This window comes from Poecile atricapillus, chromosome 2, assembly GCF_030490865.1.
Source record: "Poecile atricapillus isolate bPoeAtr1 chromosome 2, bPoeAtr1.hap1, whole genome shotgun sequence".
Taxonomy (NCBI): Eukaryota; Metazoa; Chordata; class Aves; order Passeriformes; family Paridae; genus Poecile; species Poecile atricapillus.
The window spans coordinates 2333776-2359304 of NC_081250.1; the positions used below are offsets into that span (position 1 = coordinate 2333776).

At 48.0% G+C, this 25529-nt stretch overlaps 1 protein-coding gene across 1 annotated transcript in view; it reads left to right on the top strand.

Moving 5' to 3' along the window:
• Positions 1-25529, top strand: part of WNT3A (Wnt family member 3A) — an 85392-nt gene that overhangs the window by 44959 nt on the left and 14904 nt on the right. Inside the window, exon 2 of the mRNA XM_058833078.1 lies at positions 4299-4540. Within this exon, the coding sequence (XP_058689061.1) occupies positions 4299-4540 (242 nt within the window). The remainder of the gene's footprint in view (positions 1-4298; positions 4541-25529) is intronic.

Sequence of the window (25529 nt, forward strand, 5' to 3'; positions counted from 1 at the left end):
ATTTATTGAGACGGTGGCCAGGCACTTATTTACAACGGCTCTGCTGAAGGAGCAGATAGATTGAGATAAGGGAAATGAAGAGCTCTCTAAGTGTGTTGGCAAAGAAAAATGCTCACTGGAGGTTGAATTAAACACTCCAGGGCATGCAAGGCTTAAAGATAAACTAAGAACTTTGGCTGTGGACACATAGAGCAGTGTTTTCATGGCTCCTCCTGTGCTAATGGGAAGAAAAACCTGACTGGTTTGAAAGGAACAACTCTTTCACCCTTTCCCTTGGTTCAGACTTGAGCAGCGCCTGTTCTGGCTGTGTGTTTGTAAAATTGAGAGCTTCAGGAATTCTCCAGTGGAAAAAGAGAGGCTGGGGTCAATGCATCCGGGAAGTGTTGGTGCCTAGGGAATTTGAAGGTGATGCCTGGTTAGACCACAGCAGATGACAGCTGGCCCATTTCTCGACACCGCATTTTCAAAATTACCCAGACGAAGGAGATTGTTTAGGAGCAGAACTCAGGAGAATGGAAAAATGCAAATGCCAGGTTTGATCATTGGGAACAGTGAGAAAAAATGAATGATGGGAGCTACGAGAGAGTTGAGCAACACTGAAATGAGATTCTGATCTTTATAGACTTTCCCAATCTTTTCTAAAGGTTTGGTTGTTGGGTTGTTTTTGGGTTTTTCTGGGTGGAGGAGAAGGCTGGAAGGTTCATAAGGTTCCCACCTCATGATCAATAATAATGACAGGGAGCTGAAAGAACTGGGTTCTCCTAAAGATAAATTGACTTTAGAGAGGGAGAAAGTGTTTACACCTGGAAGCAAAGTAGAAACCAAAAGAGGGTGCTTGGGGAGATGTTATCACACTCCAGAGGCTGTGAGTGAGCCAGGAATAGGAGGAGGAGGAGGAGGAGGGTGCCCAGCTCTGCTTAACAGCAGAACCACTGCTCATGGAGAGATGTTTTGAGATTCCACCCTGCACCTTCTGCTGGAAGTCAAGTGACTCCACACTGCCCCATGAAATGCCAAATTTGCACTGCAGTGCCTCTGGGCCTGATGACACCTTGGGAACAAAGCTCTTTCTGGAGATTGTCTTCTGCAGGTTAAACCTTCCAGACTGTAACACAGATCGAAGAGAGGTGTGACTGTTTCCCTGCTGTACTGAGCAGGGAGCAATGTGAAAAAGCATTTAAAGGTATTTCTATGCTTTTTTATTATTTTTTTGTTATCATAGATGATCTTCCCAGCAATGGAAACAAATTGTTGAGGCTACTAACCTATAAACTCCTCTTCCTATGACTGGTACTTTCATTCTAACACTGTAGTAACCACCAAAACAAAACCCCAGAGATAAGCTTTACTTTGGCTGTTCATATGATTAAAGTTTATGAGGTTGGAATCCTAAACTTCATCAGGGTCCTACTGAAATATTCAAAATATTCAAAATGAATATTTTGAAATACTCAGAAAAGTCCTTCTGGCTTCACAACATGGTGGATGGAGCCTGCAACAGGTTGATGGTAAATCAGTGGAGGCTTTATCTTTGCTGGGAGCTGCGTAAGAGACTTTGGAAAGCTTTGGGGAGGATGTTGGTGACTGCAGTTGACGTGGAAACAAACTCTACAGATGTTCCCACCAAAGATAACTTCAGACACTGGAAAACATCCACATTTTGGACTCTCTGTAGTCAATGGCTGGAGGATGAGTAGGAACAACTGAACTAATGTTTCTTCCTGGAGATGTCAATGGAGGCATCTCTTCAGATGGTTTACAGGGATAGGGCCACCTACCTCCTAATGCTGAAGCTGTGAATACCTCCTAAATCCCAGGCTTGGGGGGGTTAAATATATTAAAATTTGGGTGTGTGGCACCCTCAAACTCCATTCCCAACAAGGTGACAGAGGCAACACACTCAACAAGTCCTCTGAAGCCTGAAAGAGTGTTTGAGAAGGTGTCTTTAGCCCAGAAATTGTGGGCCAGTGTTTTGTATAATATTTAACAGTGAAACAAAAATGAGCACTTGGCATGGGCTCCATTTCATAGATGGATTTCTGCCAGTTGTATACCCTGAATTAATTTAAAGCTCAAAAAACCCCATATCTGAGATAAGGAAAATGATTTTAATGGGTCCTTTCCTCAGTTTTCTCCTGTGGGTTCCTGCAGGCATCTGCAGGAACTTGTCTCCTTCCTCCAGCTGAGCTCTCTGCGTGGCCTTCAACACGGGGCTGAACTTCCCTGGGTGGGACTGTTTCAAGGAACTTATCCATCCTCACTGTCAGGGATCACGGCATGATTCACCTGGAGACTTCCACGGTGCAGACATGCCCCACTCCACCAGTCACCCAGGGGTTTGAGAGTCTCGCCAGCGCAGCCCGTGGGGGCAAGGCCGTGATTCACCCCAGCCCAAAGCAAACACCTCCGCTGGGCAGGGGAATCGTGGCATGGAAATGTCTGCTTCTCTCCACTGGCTGATTGCAAAAGCAGCCTGGGGTGAGCAGATCAGCTGGAGACACCCCTGACACAAGCATTGCAATCTGAGTGGCAGGGACACAATTTCGGGTCAGGGTGAGCTGCCTTCCTCCCTTTTAATGGAATGGAAAAAGAGGGGCACCTCTGCAGGGCAGTTCATGCCAGCTGTCTCAGCTTCCCTCCCTGGGGTAGGATGAATTGTCCTCTAATGTTGAGATTAATCATCTCCCAGAAGTTCAGCAGAGTTTGAAAGAGGCATCTAAGTCTGGGAAATCAGCTGGAAGTCCTTTGCTTTTCCACACATCTTCCACCTTGTCCATCTAAAGTTCATTTACTGGAGGGCACGTTCTTGGCTGAATTGATTATCCTGGCTCAAAACTCCTGCCTGGAGCCATTTGGGATCCAGAAATGAATGGTCTTATGTCCCACGTGCCTGGAAAGGGTGGATTTGTAAAGCCTAGTCTGCAGTTAGCAGAGCCCTTGAGATGTGGCTCCTGACCATGTGAACCTCCACCTCCTCTTCACTTCTGTCCCTCTTGACCAGGTCCCCTCCAGGAGAGGAGTTACTTGGCTGCAAGGACCTTTCTCTTTAAAACAAAGACAGTCACCTTAAAATAATTTTTATCCCAGCCTAAAGAACTGTTAAAATCAAGCCAATTTTCATTTGGACTTGAGCAACGATAGAATTATTGTGTTATTTTTTAAGTCAGAGCAAAAGAGAATGAAGGCTTTATTTTATGACAGCCCTGTTGATAATTCAAACACACCAGGCTGTTCCCAAATGAAAACCACACAGCAAAAAATGAACGTAAACAGAAATACACACTGCCCAGGCAGGTTCCTCTTTGTCATTAATTCAGGGCAGAAAAGACAATCAAGAGATTTAATTAGAAGAAAAGGAAATTATACTCTAAAAATCCCTTCAGTTTTAGTAATCAAGGTTATTATTAGAAGCACCAGTAAAAAACACTTTAAAAATCTATCTAATTAGCTGCATATCTGCTGATCTCCCTGCAGAGCTGACTTGTTTGTCTCCAAGCCTTCACCAGCATAAAGGTTCACGGACACTCCTTTCAAGACTTCCACTGGGCTGAGTGCAGAGCTTGCACTCAGGATTAATTGGGATTGGTTTTTGGTTGTTGGTTTGGTTTGGCTTTAATTTCACTCCCCTCACTTTAACCAAAGCCCCACAGAATGATGCTGCTCCCCTTCCCAAATTCTTGGTGTTGCCTTTCCAAAGACTCAGAGCTTGGTGGCCTCTGCTGCTGAAGCAATTCCTTTGGGTGGCTCTGAAAGTGCTTCTGACTGCGCTTCCCCAGCTGCTAAAATTTCCTATAAAACATCCTCTGGAGGTGGGAAAGGAAAGGAAAGGAAAGGAAAGGAAAGGAAAGGAAAGGAAAGGAAAGGAAAGGAAAGGAAAGGAAAGGAAAGGAAAGGAAAGGAAAGGAAAGGAAAGGAAAGGAAAGGAAAGGAAAGGAAAGGAAAGGAAAGGAAAGGAAAGGAAAGGAAAGGAAAGGAAAGGAAAGGAAAGGAAAGGAAAGGAAAGGAAAGGAAAGGAAAGGAAAGGAAAGGAAAGGAAGAAGGGAAGGAAGGGAAGGAAGGAAGGAAAGATAAAGAAAAGGGAAGGAAGATATTAAAAGCAGAGCTTTTTGCCTTGCTGGGCCTGTAAGGAACTTCAGAAGATCTTGTTTTGGGGAAGGATGACAATGAAAATTGTATTTTCTGGTGAGGGGGAATGCAGAGGAGCTGAAGACGGTGATTTTCTGTCCCCATTCTTCCAAACCAAGTACAAAGGTGAAATCCAGCCTGACAGTATCTCTTTTTCCTTTTCTTTTGCACAGGTCCTTGGCAATTGGTCACCAGTATTCCTCCCTGGGGACTCAGCCCATCCTCTGCGGGAGCATCCCGGGCCTGGTGCCCAAGCAGCTGCGCTTCTGTCGGAACTACTTGGAGATCATGCCCAGCGTGGCAGAAGGTGTAAAGATTGGGATCCAGGAATGCCAACACCAGTTTCGAGGGAGGAGGTGGAACTGCACGACTGTCAATGACAGCTTAGCCATCTTTGGGCCCGTGCTGGATAAAGGTGAGTGAGGAGCTCTGGGTTTGGGAAGATGAATGTCCGTGTTGGAGTGGCAGCAGAGATCTTGAGAAACCTCCTGTCAACTTCTGAACAAAGGTCCTGTAAATTGTCCTGCAAGAGACAGGACCTGAGCTGGATGAAGGGGTGGGGTTATCTCAGTTCCAGCTGGGAGCAGGAGGTTGGACTAGAGACCTCCCCAAATCCCTTTCAGCATGAATTATCCTGTGATCCTACACCACTGGGAAGGAACACAGAGGATTATTTTGTTTGCAGTGGTCAAGCTGGACCCGGCTCCTTTTCTGACCCCAGCTGTAATTTTAGATCTCTAGATGATGACAGAGGGGAAATGATGGACAGTTGGAGAGTGTTCCTAGGGACTGGACGTATCAGGGAACATCAGGTTTTTTACTATTATAAAATACAATGACAATCAAAGGCCTGGGGAAATCACCATCAATTAATGCTTCTGCTTTCCTTGGTTGTGAACATAGCAAATTAGGAGAGTTCAAATTCAAGCAACTATTTCTGCACCCCTTGACAAAAGTGGGAAACTCTTAGAAATGTTTTGCCCTAGGCTGTCAAATCTTTGATTTGAATCAAATCTGAGATTTAAGCCCTAAGCTAAGCCTGAGGATCTGGTCTTTTCTTTTCTGACTAGGTAGGAGCCTGTGAGAACTCCTTTATCCTTCTCTGCCCTTGTATGTGTGTCTTTTAAAATCCAGCCTGGTCCTGTTGGTCTCACTAAGTCTGGGATGAGTTTTTCCTATCCTTCCTTCCTTCCTTCCTTCCTTCCTTCCTTCCTTCCTTCCTTCCTTCCTTCCTTCCTTCCTTCCTTCCTTCCTTCCTTCCTTCCTTCCTTCCTTCCTTCCTTCCTTCCTTCCTTCCTTCCTTCCTTCCTTCCTTCCTTCCTTCCTTCCTTCCTTCCTTCCTTCCTTCCTTCCTTCCTTCCTTCCTTCCTTCCTTCCTTCCTTCCTTCCTGCCTGCCTGCCTGCCTGCCTGCCTGCCTGCCTGCCTGCCTGCCTGCCTGCCTTCTTTCTTTTCAGGGAATCTGGTGTACATAATTCATCTACACTCACCTTGGGATGTGCTCTGCAGTGCTTCCAATCTCGGTTTTTTTTAGTTTTCCCTCTGCTGCATTACTCAGAACAGATTTGGGCATTTTCTTCCACTACACCAGGTTGCTCCAAGCCCCGTCCAGCCTGGCCTTGAGGACTTCCAGGGATGGGGAGCCCATGGCAACGTGTTCCCAGACAGTCTGGGGTTAGACACCCCACATCTCCTGCAGCAATTATCCTTGTGGATAAACTGCCCCTCACCTCCCTGCTGACTGCAGGAACCCCGATCCCGCAAAATCCTCTTATCTCTGGCACAAAGGGTCTGTCCCTGCTCCAGACTGGAGGCTTTCGGTAGCCGGGCTGAGGGAGGGAGAGGAGACTGGGACGATTTCATAACTGAAGAATGTTGTTCCTTGAGGGAGAATCAAACCACCCTTCAGTTTTGCTTCACCTACAGCAGGAGGGGGGGAGAAAAAAAAAACAGCTCAGTCGCATTCTTGTGCGGCAGATCCCCCAGGGTAGGAACATACTTGAGCTCCTACCCAGAAAGAGAGAAGGGGAAAAGGAGAGAGAGAAAGCAAGGAAGCAAAAATCTGTTTTGCAGCTTGGATTTTAAGTCACCCGAGATCTGAGTGCAGCTCTCGTGTGAGTCAGTGGGGACCCCATGCACAAACCAGAGCAGCTCCTAAAGCATCTCCCCTTGGCCTCACAGACTATCTGCACTCCTTGCATTGAAAAGGATTTTAATGCCTTCAGGAAATCCTTTCCAGGCCCAAATCTCGCTGAGGCCGCCCCGTTCTCTGGGCTGCCCTTGCTGCTGTGGTACCTCATTGCTCATTCAGGGCTAGGCTTGAGCTGTGATTCAGCAGTGCCAAACTGTCACCAGACTCTGCTCCTGTTAAGAGCCATGTTCTGATATCTCATCTAAAACCAGACTCTTTTTCCCCATCAGCCTTTTTATGGAAAAAAGATCCCACGTGTTTTAGCTAAGACTGAATTTATGTATCATTTTTCTTTTAGCTGGGCCTAATCTTCAGCGGCCCCTTGCAACCCTAACAATTCTGAGATTTTGTAATGAATCACACACTAAACAGGAATGGCATGATGAGCTCGGCTGCCAGGCACTGGTGATGTCCAGGGAATCCTGACCTGCTGCTATTGAAGGCAACACTTGACAGGCTTGACCCTAAATCCTTCTTGCTCTTTGTGTGTCACCCAGGGCAGAGGAGGAGCAGAAATCCCCCATCCCACCCTATTAGACTACTCTGGTTTGCACGTCCTGGGCTGTGAATAAACCTTCCCTGTCCAACTATCCAGAGAGGTGTGGACTTTCTATCCCTGGGAGTGTCCAAGGCCAGGTTGGATGGGCTTGGAGCAACCTGGGAAAGTGGAAGGTGTCCCTGACTGTGGAATGTGTCCCTGCCCACTGCAGGGGTGTAGTGAGATGAGCTTTAGGGTCAGGGCTGTGGAACAGGGATTTTCTCCTCGCTGTGGTCTTGGGAATGTGTGGGCAGGTGTGTGCAGCTTCATGGAGAAACATTCAGGAGGGTGCCACTTCTGTGTCTTCCTTGGAAATCCCCAGGAAATGGGAGTTTTGGTCAGTTTGGACTACTTGGAATGCAAAAAACAGGATTCCTGTATGGGGAAAGAATTGAGTCTGATCTCTTTCTCTCCACCTAAATTTAATCTGTTTATCATTTCTAATATAAAGACACTGTAACTCACCTCTAGTCTCCCAGAAGCTCAAATCTCAACTGCTGGACAGTAGAAAGAACCTCTCACTTTAATTTTTCCAACAGTAATATCTAAAGGAAAAATACTGTTATTTGTTTCTCCACCTGTATTTTATGAAGTGGAGAAAAACATGGCAATGGCCACATGACCTGAAATGACCACCTGAGCCACAGCTCATGCTCAGCCACTTGTCTGAGAGGCCTGGCAGTTTTAAATGCAATTTATTTTAATGCAATTGTTGCATCTTTCAGTTTTCAGTTCAGAAGGGAAGATTTTTGCGTTGCCTCTAAAAATATGCAGGGTAAAACTTTGGAGGCTGTAGGAGAGGGACACCCCATCACTGACAGCAGAAAGTGAACAGTGCAACCTGACAGGCATTTTCCATCTCCAACTGGAGTGCCATGCATTGTGAATTGTGCCCTTTGCCTTTATTTTAGCTTTTGTGGACTGAAGAGGCTGTTCATGCTTAAGTTGTGAGTTTAGAGTCTCCCGATGCCGCGTGAGCTCTCTGAAACTCCTCTGGGCAGAAATATGAACCAATCTCAGAGAAGGAATACAATAAAAGCTTATCATGGCCCTGTCTCTTTAAAGGACACAAAAAAGCACATAATTAAGTCAAAATAAAAGTTTCCTCTCTCTCCTCCCCCCCATTCAATAAAAGTAAATTACCTTCAACTATTTAAGCCCGCTGTTCGTTTAAATTTAAAAAGGGAGCCCTTGTCTATCTATTTCTTTCACTCACTCCCACCTCCTTCTGCTAAAGACTGGCCGGGGCTTTAAACCTGCCAGCTGGGCTGAGAAATGGTTAATAGTTATTGTGGAGGAGCAGCTTTTAATGAACTATTGAAGAATGATACATTGATGGAGTAATGGGAGTTTAAGTCTCTCTGTAATGAAACAGGTTCTCAGCGCCGACCCATTGTGGTGTAAATACAGCACGTCTCTCCCACTGTTTGGTCAGGACTAAATAGCAGAGGCCAGAGGGGGGTCTGCTTATGGGGTCTCCGCTTTAGTTAATCAATCTGATTGGATTAGGGTCACTGCGATCCCTAATAATGTCAAAGGTTACGCCAAACTGGATTAAATGCTTTGTTGGAGAGGGCTCGGATTCTTTCAGCTTCGGCCGGCAGGGCTTGTTTATTAGACTTTAACACTCGTGTGCAGCCTTGGGAAGCCGCTCCGGCCCTTTTTTTGTACCTTGGGCGTGCGAGGGGGTGGGAAGGAGCCGGGGCAGGGGCGTCCCGTGGCTCTGCACCCATCGGATGTGCCCTGCCAGGACATACATCAAATTCCCCAGCGGACAAATGAGAGCCTCATGGGTGAGCGAGGCCTGGGAGGCAGGAATTCATTCCGGAAATAACGGCTGGCCGCCGACCCCGCTGCAAGGCAAATGTCGAGAGTCACAACAGAGGTGGAGTGACCCACTGCTCGTGTCCCTCGGGGTTAATCCTGTCTGTGTCCAGCTAAGCCATGTCCTTCTGGTGCAGCTCCCGTTTGGGCAGCCACCAGGCTGAGCATGGGATGAAATATGGAGCATTTAAGACCACTGGATTGTTTTGTAATTAAGCTGGGGAGGTGTTTTGCCTTCCAGCACTTGCATCTCAAATCAAGGTGGGATGGGATGGGATGGGATGGGATGGGATGGGATGGGATGGGATGGGATGGGATGGGATGGGATGGGATGGGATGGGATGGGGTGGGGTGGGGTGGGATGGGATGGGATGGGATGGGATGGGATGGGATGGGATGGGATGGGATGGGATGGGATGGGATGGGATGGGATGGGATGGGATGGGATGGGATGGGATGGGATGGGATGGGATGGGATGGGATGGGATGGGATGGGATGGGATGGGATGGGATGGGATGGGATCTCCCTGTCATCTTACCCAGACTGACAACAAAGCCTAAAAATTTCCCATTGTCTTCCCTCACCACGTTCCTGCAGATGACACTGTCCTACAGACATGGCAGAGTGTCCTGCAGGAAGTGACACCAAATTATCCCTTCAAAGGTCCCTTGGCAGTGGAAAGGGCAGCACTAACAGTGTGTTACCACAGAGATCTGAACTCCTGGGATCTCCAGTGCCTCACTCCTTCCCATAGCATAGCACACAATGCATGTTCACGGCCTGACGTGACTGTCATTATCCAAGCAGGCTTCTTGCATGATCCAGACTGGAGAATTTCCCCTCAAGACTTCTGGAATGAAACCAAAATCTGAATTTGACTGCAATGTCTCTTCCCAAAGGACATTTTTGCCTTGACATATCACCAAGGGATAGACAGCCTCCTCTTCACAAATCTTTACAAATCTCCTCCTCTGCTCTGCTCTGGTGTTGACAGCTGGCCCCTCTATTTTCTCTTCTAGCACTGACCATTTTCTTTGCTGCTTAGACTTCCTAAAAAGTTAAAACTGGGGCCTGCAGAAGAGCAGTGGGTCAGCAAAACTTTGGGTCCTTTATGCCAGACAGCGAGACAGGTCGAGGTAGTTCCAGTTGTTGCTGGGGTCCTCCAGGGCATGATTCATCTGATGTATTCCAGACAGTTCAGATTAAATTATTCACACCCTGACGTTCCTGCATCTCTCCATCAATCACTGAGGGAATCCAGGGAGACCGGCTCTGGATGAGAAGATTCTTGCTCCCAGGGACTACATGAAGGGCAGAGCAGGCATCTGTCTAGCTCCCGAGAGATGTGGGATTCAAATCAGCTCCAGCTTCCTGGGGAATGCTGGGCACTGCCACCTTTGCAGCCAGGCTGATTTTAGGCTCAGCTTATTTGTGAATAGTTTGGTTTATTTTGGACTCTAGACATTTTGGGGATAAGCCCCATGCATTCTTTCTCTCAAGAAAGCCCAAACAAAGCTGTGCTCAAGGGTTGACTCTTTACCGTTGTGGATGAGAAATCTCATCTCGTGTCTGGTGAAATCCAGGTGAGTTTTTCCCCAGATTAGGCAAGAATGGAACCAGACTTTTAAATTCAGTTATAATCCCTCGGAGACACGAGTCTCCTCTGTATTTTTTTTCTTGCTGTGTCATAACAGCATCCCTGATAGGCCTGATCTCATCTCCCAAAGTTAGATGTCAAAGTCTGAGCGAGTCACCCCAGGCTCCCTTTGTAGTCAGTGGAGAGCAATCGGCATCTCCAGGGAGCAATTCATCTGACCTATCTCAGACACCTATCTCAGGATAACATGAATCATAGCAAGAGGTTTATTTCTCTCCATTGACTATAGAGGGAGCCTAGGGCTACAGCCTCAGACTTCCATGGGTGCTTCTTAGAGGCCCATTTTGGGGGCAAATAGTTCCCACCCCTCACATTTCTGCTGTTAGAAAGCAATGCTGACATCCATTCCCAGTTGGAGAGGCCATTTTAATGATGGAACCACATGGGACATGGAAAGGATCTCCTGGACCACTGAATGCAGGCAGTCCCTTGCTATTCAAGGCATAATAACATCTCATAATGATTTAAAATGAATACATTTAGCAGACCTCATCACATTTTCCTGATGGCACTCTGGCATCTCGGTTGCCTCTGAGCCAAATGTTTTCCCCCCCTTTTCCCTGCTCTGGATCAGCCTTCTGCAATAAAGTCAGGCATGAGCAGAAAGCCACAAGATACCGATCCATCCAGGAGGTTTGTTACATGTAGGAGGTACTCTCTGCTCTCTCATGAAACTCTTCCCAAGAGGATCTGATTTCCAACCACACCCCGTCTACCTCTCCGCTAATGGCAATTTGGGCAGCTGCCCTGGTATCAACAACGGAGATCTACAAACTCTACCCTGTAACTATGGGGAAGGAAACTGGAAGGATCAGGATTGAAAATGTGACTGTGCAGGCTCCTCTCAGCCGTCAGGATGCACAAATCCTGCGGGCCAGAGGTTTGCCAGAGCTGCTGGGGAAAAGGCTGGCACATCCTGGCTCGAGACAGGAGCACCAGCTGGGTTTAGTGTCCATGTAAAGCGTGGGGTGGGGATTGCTGCACGGGGTGAGGGGATGCTGCACTGCTGAGTCCATTCCAGCCTGCAGGACAGCCAAAATTCCTGGCTGCAGCATTCCTGACCTGGGTTTTGAGTAGCTAGCTCAGTACAGGCAGCCTGTTGAAGCTGCAGCACGTGAGACAAGCGGTTTGGGGAGTTCTGGGTGAGCTGTATCCACATCTCTGGTTTGTAGCCCACAGATCCTGGGGGATTTGCAGCTTCCCCTGAGCCTCAGCAAGAGCTGCAGCAAACAGAGATGCTGAGGAAAGGTGCCAGGGTTATCCCTCGGCTTTTGGGAGCAGGAGTCCAGTGAGGTGGTGAGGAGCTCCTCTTGCTGCTGGGGACAGGTAGAACCATCAAGGGAGTCACTTCATCCTCTTGTGACTTCAGAGGTGTCCAAGGACAAGCCCTGGGCAGGGATGGCAAGCAGGAGAGTGGTTATCATCACACCTGACTGCTTCTGCTTCTCCATCCCCAGTGCCCTCGGGTCCGCGGGCTCAAGCGTTTTTGGGGTTTCTTAGAGGTTCTGACCCCATCCTGCACAGTGATCCCGGGATAAAGATCTGGCTGCCGTGCATCTGGAGAGGGGACAGCCCGTGTGAACACCCAGGCACAGGCTGCAAACCCCGACAGGAGCGACGGGGAAAAGGAAATGGCAGCAATTCCCGGAGCCGATTCCGTTTGCTTTCTGCGCTCCCTCCACCTCCCACTCATCTGTCAGCCCTGACATGCGGGGGGGTTGTTGGGGTTTTTATTTATTTATTTTGTTTTTTTTATTTTCCTGGCGACTTAAACATTAGACAGGGGATGAGGGAGGGGAGAAGGAACAAGACAGCCCGTGGCTACAAAACCGGTGGCGTCTCTCCCGGCGGCGGGAGGCACTGGAAACTTCTGCCTCGGGCTGCGCTCACAATGAGCCGGGCTGGCAGGGAGCGGGCTGCGCGGAATTATGGATTTATTTCCTTCCCCCCTCTCCCCTCCTTCCCCTTTCCCTGCTGGCCACATCGCATTCCCCGAGCTGGGCTCAGGTTGGTCGCAACAAGGAGCTCCCTCTGCCGCATCCCGAGAGTGCCAAGTCCAAGCGTGGGAGCTAGCCCTAGACAAAAGGGAACAGTAGAGGGAGCTGAATTAGCATCCCTTTGTCCCGGGAGAATCCCGGCCCCAAACGGGCCCTTGGCGCGCCACGGGAGGCACAAACACACACAAACACACACACAAACACACACACACAAGCATGGAAGGGAGCCAAGCAGGGAAGCTGCGACAGCCGGGGCTCGCTCGCCTTCATCCGGATGCTGGGGGGGAAGGGGGACGCGCTGGGGGCTGCTTTGGGATGGCTCCGGAATCGGGGAGAGCCGTGCCCTGGGTGGGTTTTGCCGGCTGAGGAGATAAAAGTGTCTTCTATGTCCCAAAGAGCCAAAAGGAGCGAAGTTTCCTGACAAAGAGGGATGCAAGCCCGTGAATGTGGCTTTTCTTCCCCGGGAGATGCGTTAGGAGCTGGCAGTGCTGAATAGAGGCGGGGATTTTAAGGCCAGGAGGGGCTGTGGGATCATCTGGTTGGATTCCTGTATAACCAGCAGAGATTTTCCTCCTCTCCGTCCTCGGGCAGATAAGACAGGGCAGCCAAAGGAAAACTGGGTGTATAAAGATGCCCTGTGTGTGTTTTTTTCCTGCATGGCAGGGGAATGGGAGTGTTTCCTGCAGAGCATCACTGCATTTTCCAGCAGGATATTGCTTAGCACATTCCCTGCTAAGCTCTGGTGCAGGAGGAATCCTGTGCCTGAACAGTTCAGCCTGTCTAATTCCATGTTTCCTCAGCCTGATCTTCCTGGGAGCTCAAAGTGAAGACTTGTCCATCCAGGAAGATCCACAGGGTTAAGAGACGGGTGGGGATCAGTCACCAGGAGAGGGAATGGCTCAAAGGGATTGGTGTGGCTCTGGATTTCTGTTGTGCCTGTGAATGATGTGCTCCTAGGAATGATGAGGGCACAGCTGACTCCAGGCTGAGCAGTGAGGACAAGCAGGAGTAGGAGGAAAGCAGGTTTTGGGGGGCTCCAAAATTTGGGGGGGGTGCAAAGGGGTGAGAAAGCTCCACCTGATGTAGGTGGGAAGTTTCCTCATGCCAGGACAGGCAAAGGAGGAGGTGCACAGAGTGGAATTTTTTGGAAAATGCATGAGATGGGTGAAGCTGAGGCAGCTGAGGGCTGGGTGAAGTTGATCCCAAGACATGAAGCACTGAAGTGTGTGTTGCTCTGTCTCCTGCCCATCTTCACCGTGCCCCCAGGGGTCACAGGGACTCTTCTGGAGACCCTTGCCCACCACAGACCACAGCCAGGTGGGCCCACAGAAGAGGGATGTGGATATGTCACAGTCTGGGTGTGCTCCAGGGAAGGGCTTGAAGGAAAACTGTTGTGGGTTGGTTTTGGTCAGGGCAGGCTTTTTAAGGAAGGTGGTGTGGTGAAGGTCAGGGAAGCTCTGGAGCTTTGGCTGGAGGTGACCCTAAAATCTGACGACAAAGCCATCTATGGAATATGAATTCTACAGATGTCAGCAAGTTCTTTACTCAGAGGGTGGGCAGGCTCTGGCACAGATTTTCAGTGGAAGCTGTGGCTGCTCCTGGATCCCTGGAACTGCTCAAGGCCAGGCTGGAAGGGGCTTGGAGCAGCCTGGGACGGTGGAAGGTGTCCCTGGCAATGGCAGGGGGTGGCACTGGATGATCTTTGAGGCCCCTTCCAACCCAAATATTTGTATTCTTCTGTGAAAACTCAAAGAGAAATGCAGAAAGCCACAGGATCCTGGGAAATGCAGAGCTGTCCTCAAGCTGTCCTCAAGCTGTCCTCAAGGATCAGGTCCTGGCTGGAGAAACAGAAAGTGTCTTTCACTTCTTATTTAATTTTGAGTCACCTCACCCTTCCCAGAGAACAAAAGCAGTTTACAAATCACTCATGACCCAAACAGGGCCAAGTGATGGGGAGCAAGGCAGGAAAGAAAGATTCTGGTTCTGGTTCTGGATAGAGCAGGGCAGATCCTCCTTCCTCTGCCTCTCCATTCCAACTGGAGCCACCACAGAACCGCCTGGATATGTCAAAGTAGGTCACACTTTGCAGGGCCCTGCAGGTCTTGCAGCACAATTTAGGAACTTTTTCTTGGCCTTCTCTCCACGATGGATGGACGGGGCAGCAACGCTCCTGGCGAGGCTGCACTTTGCTGACTCAGCACCTGGCACAATTTCCTCCCCATTATTTCCAGGTGCTAAATCACATTCAATGATAGCTAATAATTATGGTTTATCCTCTCCTAATCACGCTGCTTTCCCAGGGAAGCTGTTGCCACAGGGGTGTTGTGGGAGTGTGAATGGGTGGGGAGGACACCAGGAGATGTTTCTGTTCACCCGGAGCCATGGAAAAGTTGGAGACCCCTTAGGCTAAGCACACAAGAGTCAGCCTAGAAGATATTATATCTTGTCCAAAATGTGTTTATTTATACTTCTGAGCCAGTTTTTCATCAGAAAAAGAAGCTGCACCAAATGGGAGATGTTTTGCAGGTTCCACTTAATTTCCAGGAAAAAGAAAAAAAAAAAAATCACAACTTTTTCTTTTTTTTTTTTTTTTTCTGACAGGTTTTATTTTTGTTTTGCCTCGTTTTGATTTTTGCTTTTTGCACATTTCAGATATTTTCATTTGAATTATTGAAAATTAGTCATTTTATTTCTTTTTAATTTAAATGTGATCTTATGCTAAAATAGAAAATAATTAAACCATCATAGAATCACACCTTTAGTATTCTATAGAATATAGAAGTATTTTTTATATTATTGAGGCAGAATGATTTTCTCTTCTCAAACAAAAAAAAATCTGACATTATCAAGATAAAACAATCATCCCAAAAATTCAGACTCTTACATGGTCCATCAGATTTTCAACTCTTAAAGATGAAGGATAGCAAAACAGAATTTCCTAGAACGTGTTACTTTTTTTTTGGAGTCTTGTTACTAACCTTAGCCATGGTATGAACTCCAAACTCCTTCCTTCTGCCTAAACCCAGAATTAAAATTGAGCAGTGGTCACCTAAACACCCCTTTAAATTCATAAAGCAGCCTCACAGCTCTATAAAGTGATAACTGTTTGAGATAAGACCCAAATCTGTGGTTTATTCTCAAGTTACAGCTGCTGAGTCCTGACATGAAGATGCTCCCCTAGGAAATTGCACAGATTTTTCTTAGAGAAAAATAAAAGCTGAAAATTTATTTCAGTGAAGTTGGGCTTGATGGAGAAATTTCTTTCTGTTCATACAACATTTCCAGTCTGCTTTTCTGCATGGATTCCAGATACAAATTCCTTGAGAGATGAATTTGAAGATGTAAATGAATCTTGAGAGGGGTAGATGGGGGCTCTGTGAAGCCCAGTTTTTACAGGAAATGTTCTGTGGTGCTCTGGTGAGGTTTATATTTGAGTTATAATCCTTGCCCAGTGCCTAAAATTAGGAATATTCTCTGCATTTTGCTCCACTGAGCAAGGAGCCTTCTCCTTCAAGATCCATCTGAACACTTCAGACGTGATTTAGTGACTCTGAAGGCAGATATAAGTCCTGTAAAATTCTATTTATGGCTTTATTAATTATAACCCTGGCCCAAACACACCCGGATATCATTGATATCCGTGGATCAGGAGAGATTGAAGAGGATAATGAAGAGGAAAAGTTTCATCATCAAATTCTCCATCTCATTGCTTTTCCTTTGGGAAAGACGATGGATTTTGTCTGCTGGTGCTGGTTCTCAAGAGGACAGAACTTCTGAACTTCCCAACCAGCAGAAAATCAGCACCTCCATTCTCAGTTCTGTGTTTCCAGCCTTTTCCCAAGGGTTCAGTAACTAAATCAAATAATCCATAACAAATATGTGAGAAGAATCAAGTCATGGAACCATAGAATGGTTTGGGTTGGAAGGGGCCTTAAAGATCATCTATTTCCAACTCCAATACAAATTTAAAGTTAAAAACTCTCCCTGAAATCTCCTCACTTCAAGCAGTGCCAACCACTGACCTTCAGAACGTTCCTACCCCATCAGTCATTAACCCTTTTATTCATTTATAGGATGGTTTGGGTTGGAAGGGACCTCTAAAGGTCACCTAGTCCAAGCCCTGCCATGAGCAGGGACATCCTGAACTGAGTCAGATTGCTCAGATACCCAGCCAACCTCACCTTGGATGTTTCCAGCACATGCTAAAGCTGCTGTGACATCCCTGAAATCCTCACATCCATCTGACAGAAAGCCAATGATTTTTTTTTTTTAAAGGAACGGTGAAGTGCAAAAGGTGTTTGGTTTGTGGGTTGATTTTTATGTTTTTAAGTATTCCAATCATATTTCCATATTTTACCTGATTTTTCACATATATACACTTTAGAAGCAGATTATACTTTGCTCTAACAGCCACCAGCACAGCACAAGCCTCTTACACTGGCGCTGGCTACAAAATATTAGTTACTGCAAGGCTGGAGAGTGGGCTAGATGCCATTTAAAATCATATGGATCAGCATTCCAGCTGGAAAAGAGCCTGCAGTCACTGGTGTTGCAACTCAGTGAGGTCACTGCGTCAAGCACCCCAGACAATCCACTACATGTATTTACCCATTTTATGGGGTTGACCACTAATGTGGTTGGCTAAAAGCTGGAAGTGTGTTGGGCTTTCCTTGGTTGGGATGGGTCTTGGGATGTTTTAGAGGCTTGGAGCTCACTGCTGGTTTGTAAATGCAGGGCTGCGCCTTCTTTTGTGAGGTTTGTGACTCGTGGTGCTTTAGGCTTTTGTTTGGTTCCATCAAGGCTGCCAGAATAAGGAGGGTGCTCTGGGCTCGGAGTGGGCAAGTGGGGAAGTTAGCCTGGCTTAAAATGACAGAGGAGCTAATCTCGGTTCTGATTGGGATCAGAGAGCTCGGGATGAACCTCAGTGTGGGATGGTGGATCCTCTTCCCGCTCTCACCACAGGTGATGCACATCAGCAAGTCCAGGGTGGTGGTGTACCAGGGCTCCCTCAGAGGGTGGTGGTGGCTCCTCTGGAGCTGATCTGAGCAGGAAAACCACATCCCAGAGTGACACAACCTGATGGTTCTGGGCTTCAACACCCGCTGGGCACAGCCCTGCTGCTCATGGGCACAGCCGGGCCAGAAACCATAAACAAAATATTGGAGAGCCACAAGTGGTCCAGGAGCTGCTGGGGAGTCATTCCAGCCCTCACAGCCTGAACTTCAGCTCCTCACCCAAGATAATGCCCAAACCTGCCTTGAACTTCACCCGAGCAAAGGCACAAACTGCCCTGCCATAAAAACAGATTTAACCCAGGTGAGCTTAACCAGCTCAGGTGAAAGATTCATCTTCCTTGTGTAAAACTCACCGTCTGGGAGCTCTTCATCTCAGTGCTTGACCTCTAAGCAGCTCTGTGAGTCTGGGGGGATCTGTAGATAGTGGGGATTTTATTTCTTGGGTTAAAAAATGCATTTACTCTAAGCTTCACAAGCTGTGTGTTGCACTCAGCCTTAAAATAAGGGCAAACACAGGCCCTGAAATTCAAAGAATCCCTGCAGTTCCTCACCAAAATCTCTTCCTGCTTTGCTCAGCTGAGCTCTCAGTTCCTGAACTCTCTGTAGGCTTCCACCAATCCCCAAAATTAGCACCAAGGTTGGTGGTGATGCCCAAAGCACCGGTGCTTATCCACGGCAGAACAAACATGGAGACTGGAAGGGAAACATCCCAAAATTCCCACTGTAGCCAAGAAACAGCACCAAAAATGGTGCATCTTCGGGAAAGACAAGAGGATGGTGGGACCCAGGAGTGATTTATGGGCGGGATATAACATTTCTTATCAGCACTGGCATTGTTCTACTGCAGGGCAGGATTGGGCAGTGTGTGGGTGACCCATCTTCTGCCTCCTCCACACCAGGAGGCCCAGCAGAGCCATGGCTGCACTTCTGAGGAGGAATTCTCCACTCCAGAGCAGCAGTGTGGCCTCCAGGAATAAACCAGGAGCTAACCCTGATTCCCTACACCCACTGACAGCTTTCCACCCTCCCCAGCTCAGATCCATTGTCAGCACAGGCAAAGGCCCCACATCCCACTGCCAGTTCCTTAATCCATTCCTTCCCGCCCCACTGCCAATACAATAATACCCCACTGAGGGGATCCACCTCCCAGGAAATCCTCCTTTAACACCCTCCAAAGGAGCAGCCAGATTTATCTCTGCTGCTGTTCTGGAAAGTTAAATGTGGACTCATCTGTTCTAATCCCCTCTTAAGATTTCCAGTTGAGGCCTGTGCTCCCATATTAGCATTTCTGACAGCTCCTACGTGTGTCCTGCAAGGCTCCACGGAGGGAAACCACGTAGCAGCAGCTGCTCCAGGTATCCCACCATCTCTCTCTGAAGGCACAAAAGGAGGAGCCTTTGCAATGACCCCATAAAAATTCCTGAAATTAAGGCTTGGGTTAATTGGGCCTGGAGATCTTCTTCAGAATGACTCTCATGACTCACGCTTTTCTGGAGAGCTTGGGGACTGCTCCTTCCACGTGACACATGGCATTTTCATTGGCCTCGTTTTTGGGACAGCAGATTTTGAGATTTCCCAGAATCACAATCCTGGAATGGTTTGGATTGGAAGGGACCTTAAAGATCATCCAATTCCAACTCCCTGCCATGGACAGGAACAATTTCCACTATCCCAGGTTCCTCCAAGTCCTGTCCAACCTGGCCTTGGGCCCTTCCAGGGATAGGGCCTCCCCAAATTCTACCTGGGCAACTTGTGCCAGGGCCTTACCACCCTCTGAGTAAAGTTCTTCCTGGCATCAGTAGAATTCATATTCTGTAGGTGGCTTTGCCATCTGGTTCTAGGGTCATCTACAGGGGATGGGACATTCACAAGTTAAATGAAAATGGCTTTAAGCTGAAGGGGAAGAGGGTTAAGTGGGATATTGGGGACAAATTCTTCCCTGTGAGAATGGTGAGGTCCTGGCAAAGGTGCCCAGAGAAGGTGTGGCTGCTCTTGGGTCCCTGGAAGGGTCCAAGGCCAGGTTGGACAGGGTTTGGGTCACCCTAGGATAATGGGAAGGTGTCCCTGCCCATGTCAGGGGGTTGGAAGTGAATGATCTTCCAGTTCCTCTCCAGCCCAAACCACTCCATCCTTCTGGGATTCCACAAAATACCAATATATCTGCTGAGCTCCTGGATGATACTGTCCACTAATGAGACTGTTTGGAACATGTGATAAACAAGCTCCAGAACTTTCATTCCTCCCAGCTGACCTGGGAGAAGCATCTGTTTGCCGGGATGCATTTTCCAGCCTGGAACCATCATCAGCTTTGTTGTGCCAGGGCAAATCTCAAATTCAGTCCTGCAAGGCTTTTGCTGGCAAGTCTGGAGCTGCACAGAGGATGTGAGCCATTTGTATGATTAAAGGTTGCTGGACCAAACTGATTAGAAAGATTCAGCAGGTTCTCCAATCCCAACATGAGCACAGATCCACTTGGGAAGGAGCTCTGGGCACGGAACTGGCTTCTCCTGAGCGTAAATTCCGCTGGTTTCCAGCGTGAGATGGAAGTGCTCAGCTTCTCTCAGGATTGATCTCTGCACCTGCAGAGCGGATTCCTCTAAATATTGTTGTGGTTTTAGTGGCTTTTCCTTTATAATATCAAAACCTGATGCTTTGATTAGAGATGGGGAAGTGGCAGGTGGAGCGGGGGGTGAATCTGACAGTGTTTTCTGGCATTTAGTCCCTAATTGAAATATTACCTTGAGGTATTTATAAAAAAAATATTAAATTGGCCCAGATATTTTTTTATGAATAAGGCTTTAATTAACTTTTTACATATTAAATGTACATCAGTGGAAATAGTTAGACAAATAGCAGGGGCGTTAGTCATGCAGAAGCGAAGGGATGATTCAGTCAGGGACTGCGTGTGTTACAGCAGCCTCTCCCTCCGAGGGCACATGTGGGAGATGCTGAGAGGGAAGGGAAATTAGCATGAGAGATGGAAGCCAGCGTGGAGAGGGAACATATTAAAAAGGGCCAGGAGAAAGGCGAGGTTCCCAGCGGAATTAGAAATTAAGGGCTCCCTTGCTTACGCAGGAATAACTCAGGGAGTCCAGGGACCTGAGCCGTGTTCCCAGCTCTGCCTAGGATCGCTTACGCAACTCCACAGCTCCGAAATCCCCTTCCCTGCACTCCCACCCCTGCCTTGGCTCGCCCAGGTTAATTTGACAAGTTCTCCTCCACGTCCACTCTGATCACAGCCGCGGGACAGGGGCAGAGTTCGGGAGGAGCAGAGTAACGGTGAGGGTAGCAAAGTGTGAGCAGAGATCGCCCCGGGATGGGGTGGGAGCTCCGACCTGGGAGGTTTTGGAGAACAGGTTAGACAAACATCTGTCAGGGATAGTTCAGGCAGAGTGGATCCTGCCTTTGGGCAGGAGGCTGCGAGGTCCAAGTCTGGTATCTGTGATTTTAAGTGCTTCTGGAACTCGGGCTGAGCCTGCAAGTCCGTCCAGATATTACTGCAAAATCAAAAGTGTATCAGGAACAAAGTGAGTTTTTGGCAGGGAAAAAAGAGTATTTCAATACCAAGGTGCACCCCAGATTACACTGGCTTAACGTTTCTGCCACTTCCACTGAGTTAGATGTAAGTAATTCTGATTTACACCAGGCCAAGAGGAGAATCAGGCCACGTGTTTTTCTGCTGATGGCCAAAATATATATTTTCACTTGACTCGATTTATTCAGCGACTGATTTGCATAGACATTTCCGAAGGCTGCTGGGTTGTTCCTTTTTTTTTTTTTTTTTTTTTCAGTTTTTTGCACTTCACATGTCATCTATCCCCCGCTCATTACACAGGGCAGCAGCAGTGTTGCCACCAAGGGAGCTCACATTTAACAGCAGGAGAGGAATCTTCAGCAATTCCCATCCCAAAGGACCGCGGGATGCGGAGCTTTGATTTTTGTTGCTCTAAGATAGGCAGGGATGAAAGCGATGTGCACTGGCAGTAAATCCTGAAGGTGCTGGGCTCCTCCAGCAGCTTGGCAAGTGCCTTTGCCTCCCACAAAAGTCACCAAAATCAGTGTAGGCAGAACAGGTCATCACCTCTCCTCCCCTCCGAGTTCATATTCTGGATTAGGAGCCGGGAGTGGTTCCCAGCAGCTCCGGGAGCACAGACCCAGAGCTGGGGGGTGTGATGCTCTTCAAGAACCTGTAACAGAACATCAGATGTCAAATCAGGAATAAAATCGTGTCCAGCCCTCAAATATGAAGGCAGGGTTGGTATAAGAGCAAGCAGGCATTTGGTGAATTGACAGCAGCAAGAATGAGGAGTCAAAGCTGGAATTGTGGGTTTTCTTGCAATCGGGTTGGCAAAGCTCTGAAAAACCCTCACAGTGTGAAGGAAAAGAAGAAAATCTACTGTAATGACACATAGCCTGGACAAGAGAAGGGTTCACCAAAGGATCTGTTATCATTTGGCTTAAAATCAGGGAACCCAGAGACAGAGATCAAAGCTGAATCAAAACCCAGAGCAGCTCCCTGCTTTTCCTGATCTCTCACAGCCCTGGTCCCTTCAGAGAGTCTTCAATCCAACACAGAGGTTATTCCATTTCTGAATCCCCTTTGCTTTCCTTTCCTGGAAGTGCAAAATCCAAAATCCATGTGCAGTTCAGGCTGAAGAGATCATCTCCAGAGGAGAGAGGGTTTCTGGACATGAGGGCTGACCAGTGTGTGTCTCTCTAATTAGAGGTGGTCATTATTTGAGCATAGGAAACCTGGGCAAAACAAGGGAAGCATCAGATGAATTAAATTGGTTTGTCTCAAATGATGACTGGTAAGAAAATTGTCTGGAGGTGTTTGGTATCCTCTGCTTCTACAGCAGGTTGTTTGATTTTGGGGGTTTTTTTGAGGTCAAGTGGTCCACTCATGTTGGTGAGGGCAAAGTGAGAGCTTCACTGCTGTAAATCACAAGCAGATACAAGTTCTGGCTATTTTAATGCTGTTATTATTATTATTTAACCTCTGTCTATGATTTGACAGTGAAGCCAATGGAGAACTTCCACAAATCACATTTCTGTGGTCTCATACACACCAAGAACACAAGGACCTTATCTTATTCCAGGTGTGACAGGCTCCCAGGAGGTCCCCTAGCCATGTATTCACCTTCTGTGTTTTGCCCAGCTTCCCAAACCCAATCCATGACATTTTCAGCCCAACATGATGGCAGCCTGACTCCTCATGGCGGCTGAAATTAAACCTTACTAGGATATGATGCAGTAGGGGATGTGGTCTGCTTTGAAAACAGGGTCAGGATAATTTCCTTCAGTTTTTAAGCACTAGGACTTACTTCTCCATCTCTGGGACCAGCACCAGGCTGATCAGCAGCTTGTAGACTTTCCTCAGCCATGCTGGCAGCACACAACAATGTAAGGAGGAAATTTACTTTTTTTCCCACTTTTTCTGTTCTGATTGTTTAGATTGTGTCTTCTTCGGATTGAAAGATTTGAGGGAATGTCTCAGAACGTGGCTGTTGGTCAAGGTGAAAGAGCAAGTTGTGATAGGACAAGGGGGATAGTTTTAAGGTGAAGAGGGAAGGGTTAGATGGGATTTTGGGAAGGAATTCCTGGCTGTGAGGGTGGGGAGGCCCTGGCACAGGGTGCCCAGAGAAGCTGTGGCTGCCCCTGGATCCCTGGAAGTGTCCAAGGCCAGGCTGGACAGGGCTTGGAGCAACCTGGGATAGGGAAAGGTGTCCCTGCCCATGGCAGAGGGGTTGAAACCAGGTCTTTGAGCTCCCTTCCAACCCCAACCACTCTGTGATTCCATGGTTCTATGATAAATCTTCCTGCCAAAGGCCACAAAAATCTATGCATGACAAAGTTCTGAGTCTTTATCCACCTGGCCAGCAAATGTGTTCATGGGAGGTGGAGCTATTTCCTTCTGGAATGGGAGCTGAGGCTCAGCTTTTCAGGCTCCTATTTTGGTTGGGTGAGGCAGAGGATTTGTTGGTTTCCCCATCTTTAGGAGCTGAGCTCCTTCAGCAGTGTCCTCACGTGCACTCCCCAGTGATGGACACGTTCACAACTGGAGAAATTCCAGACGAGTGTTCAATATATTTATCTCCCTTTTCTGCTGGAAATTTATACGAGAGCTCCAACTACAATCAGAACATCTGCCATCCATGGCTTATCTGCTGACTTAAAATTGCTTGTAAATCATCCAGCCTGTGTCTGGGGCTTTGCAATTTCCTTATTCCTCGGTGTCTAAATAGATCTGAAATTCCCTAGTGTTGTCCTCAAGTGTTTGGGATTAGAAAGTGGGAAGATGGTGATGGCTCTCCATCTCACAGGTGGGCAGCTGGGGCAGAGGGGCTGTTTGAATGTCATGTTTTGTAGGACTGAGCCCCTTCTCCTTGAGGAACCACTGATCCAGCCTCCAAACTGTGCTTCCTCTCACCAGCTATTTATAAAAGGTGGCTTTTATGCTGTGGGAGCTGTGTCAAATTTTTCTGCTTCCCCAGCTGGGTGAAACTGAAACCTGTAGGAAAAAACCTAAAAACCAACAGATTTCCCAAGCCTGCTGCAGGGAGGTGAGCAGTTGGGGCATCCAGACCCCCTCCCTTCTCCAAATGGAGCCTGGAAAGCAAAAACTTCTGCAAGCTGAAAAATTGCTTAATTGCCTCAAATTGATTCCATGGTTTTATTAAGATATTTTCCCAGCTCTATTATGGTTAATTATTTGTATTACAGTAGACTCTGAGGCCCCAAGCAGAGATCAGGGCCCCATTGTGCTAAATAGTGTACAAGCACTTAATAACAGAATCATTCCTTGCCCCAGATAGCTTGCAATTATGTGGGGAGCTGCAGTGGAAACACACCACAGCTCATGTGAGCACCTTTTAGGACAGGTTAAAGCGGATTTTGGAAGCCAAGAGGGTCCCTCACAAGAGCCTCTGCAGCCCCCCTCTTCCTGCTGAGCTCCAGTGGCAAAACCTCGAGGGAGAATCTTGGTGTTCAACCAGGAGATGGACACCCCACCTGGATTAAGGCTTCGTTAGGGGAATAAAGAGGAAGGAAAAGTGGGGAAAACTGAACAGGTTCCCGTGCTGCTTTTCCCTTCACCTTTGGTTTGTGACCAAAGGTGGTTTGGTTTTGGAGACCGGGCTGTGGGAAGTTCATGAGGGTGCTTGTTGTCCTGGGGATTTCCAGCCTCGCCTTGCAGAGGCAAAGCTTTCCTCGCCTTAGGTAAATGCTAAGAGAGCACCAGCCTTGCAGGGACCCTGCTTCCCCCCAGCCCAAGTGAGGAAGTGGAGCAAAAACGCAGAGGGGAAACCCTGTGCGTCTCCTTCTCCCTCCTCCCACCCCACTCCACTGCCAGATCTCTGTGGCTGCACCTCACCCGTGTGTGGGAGAGCTCATCTATCGAGGGGTCAGCACTGGGGGAGCTTTTCCACACCTTTGAGGGTGTGGGGAGAGTTTTGAGACCTCGAAGCCTTGCTGGAGGTGGTGGTTGGGGCTGGGAGCGCGACAGGTTTGGGGTGAGCTGGTGATTCAAGCAAGGGTGTTGCTTGTACCCCAAGTGCTGCTGAGCGCCCGGTGACCCTCAGGAGCTGCACATCTCTGCATTGCCCACCTCTCCCCAGGGCTGAGAGGATGTGAAAAGCAGCAAACTGTAGCCCCAAACCAGGGAAAAATCCAATTGTTACCAAGCACTAAGCTGAGGACTCAAGCGGAGCAGGAACCTCTGGAGATAACGCCGTGTCTGTGTGTGCCTGTGTGTCTGTGTGTAAAACGGCCTCGCCGAATCCCCCAGCTTTAGCAGGGCTTTGAAAAAGATCTGGGTGGTGATTCAAAATCCAGGTTATGACCTGTGACCTTTGGATGAGAAATTGTTGCCATTTAGGATGTGTTAGGAGGTCCATCCTTTTCATCAAATGCGTGTTTCTTCTTGCTGCGGGAGGCAATCACACCGGTATATCATTAACTCGCAGAAAAGGAGGCTGTAAAAGAAGTTGATGGGGGACCTTAGCCCACACCCTGCTGGGGTCTGCTCGGAGCACAATATCCCAGCGACCATGAGATTAAGCTAAAGAGAAAAGTGAAAATGCTTTTCACGATTCACACGCCCTTTAGATTGTTTTATTAAACCATTTGAATAGGGATTTCCCTTTCGGCCGACAACGGGGCCCGGCCAATGCATAGTTCTAGGT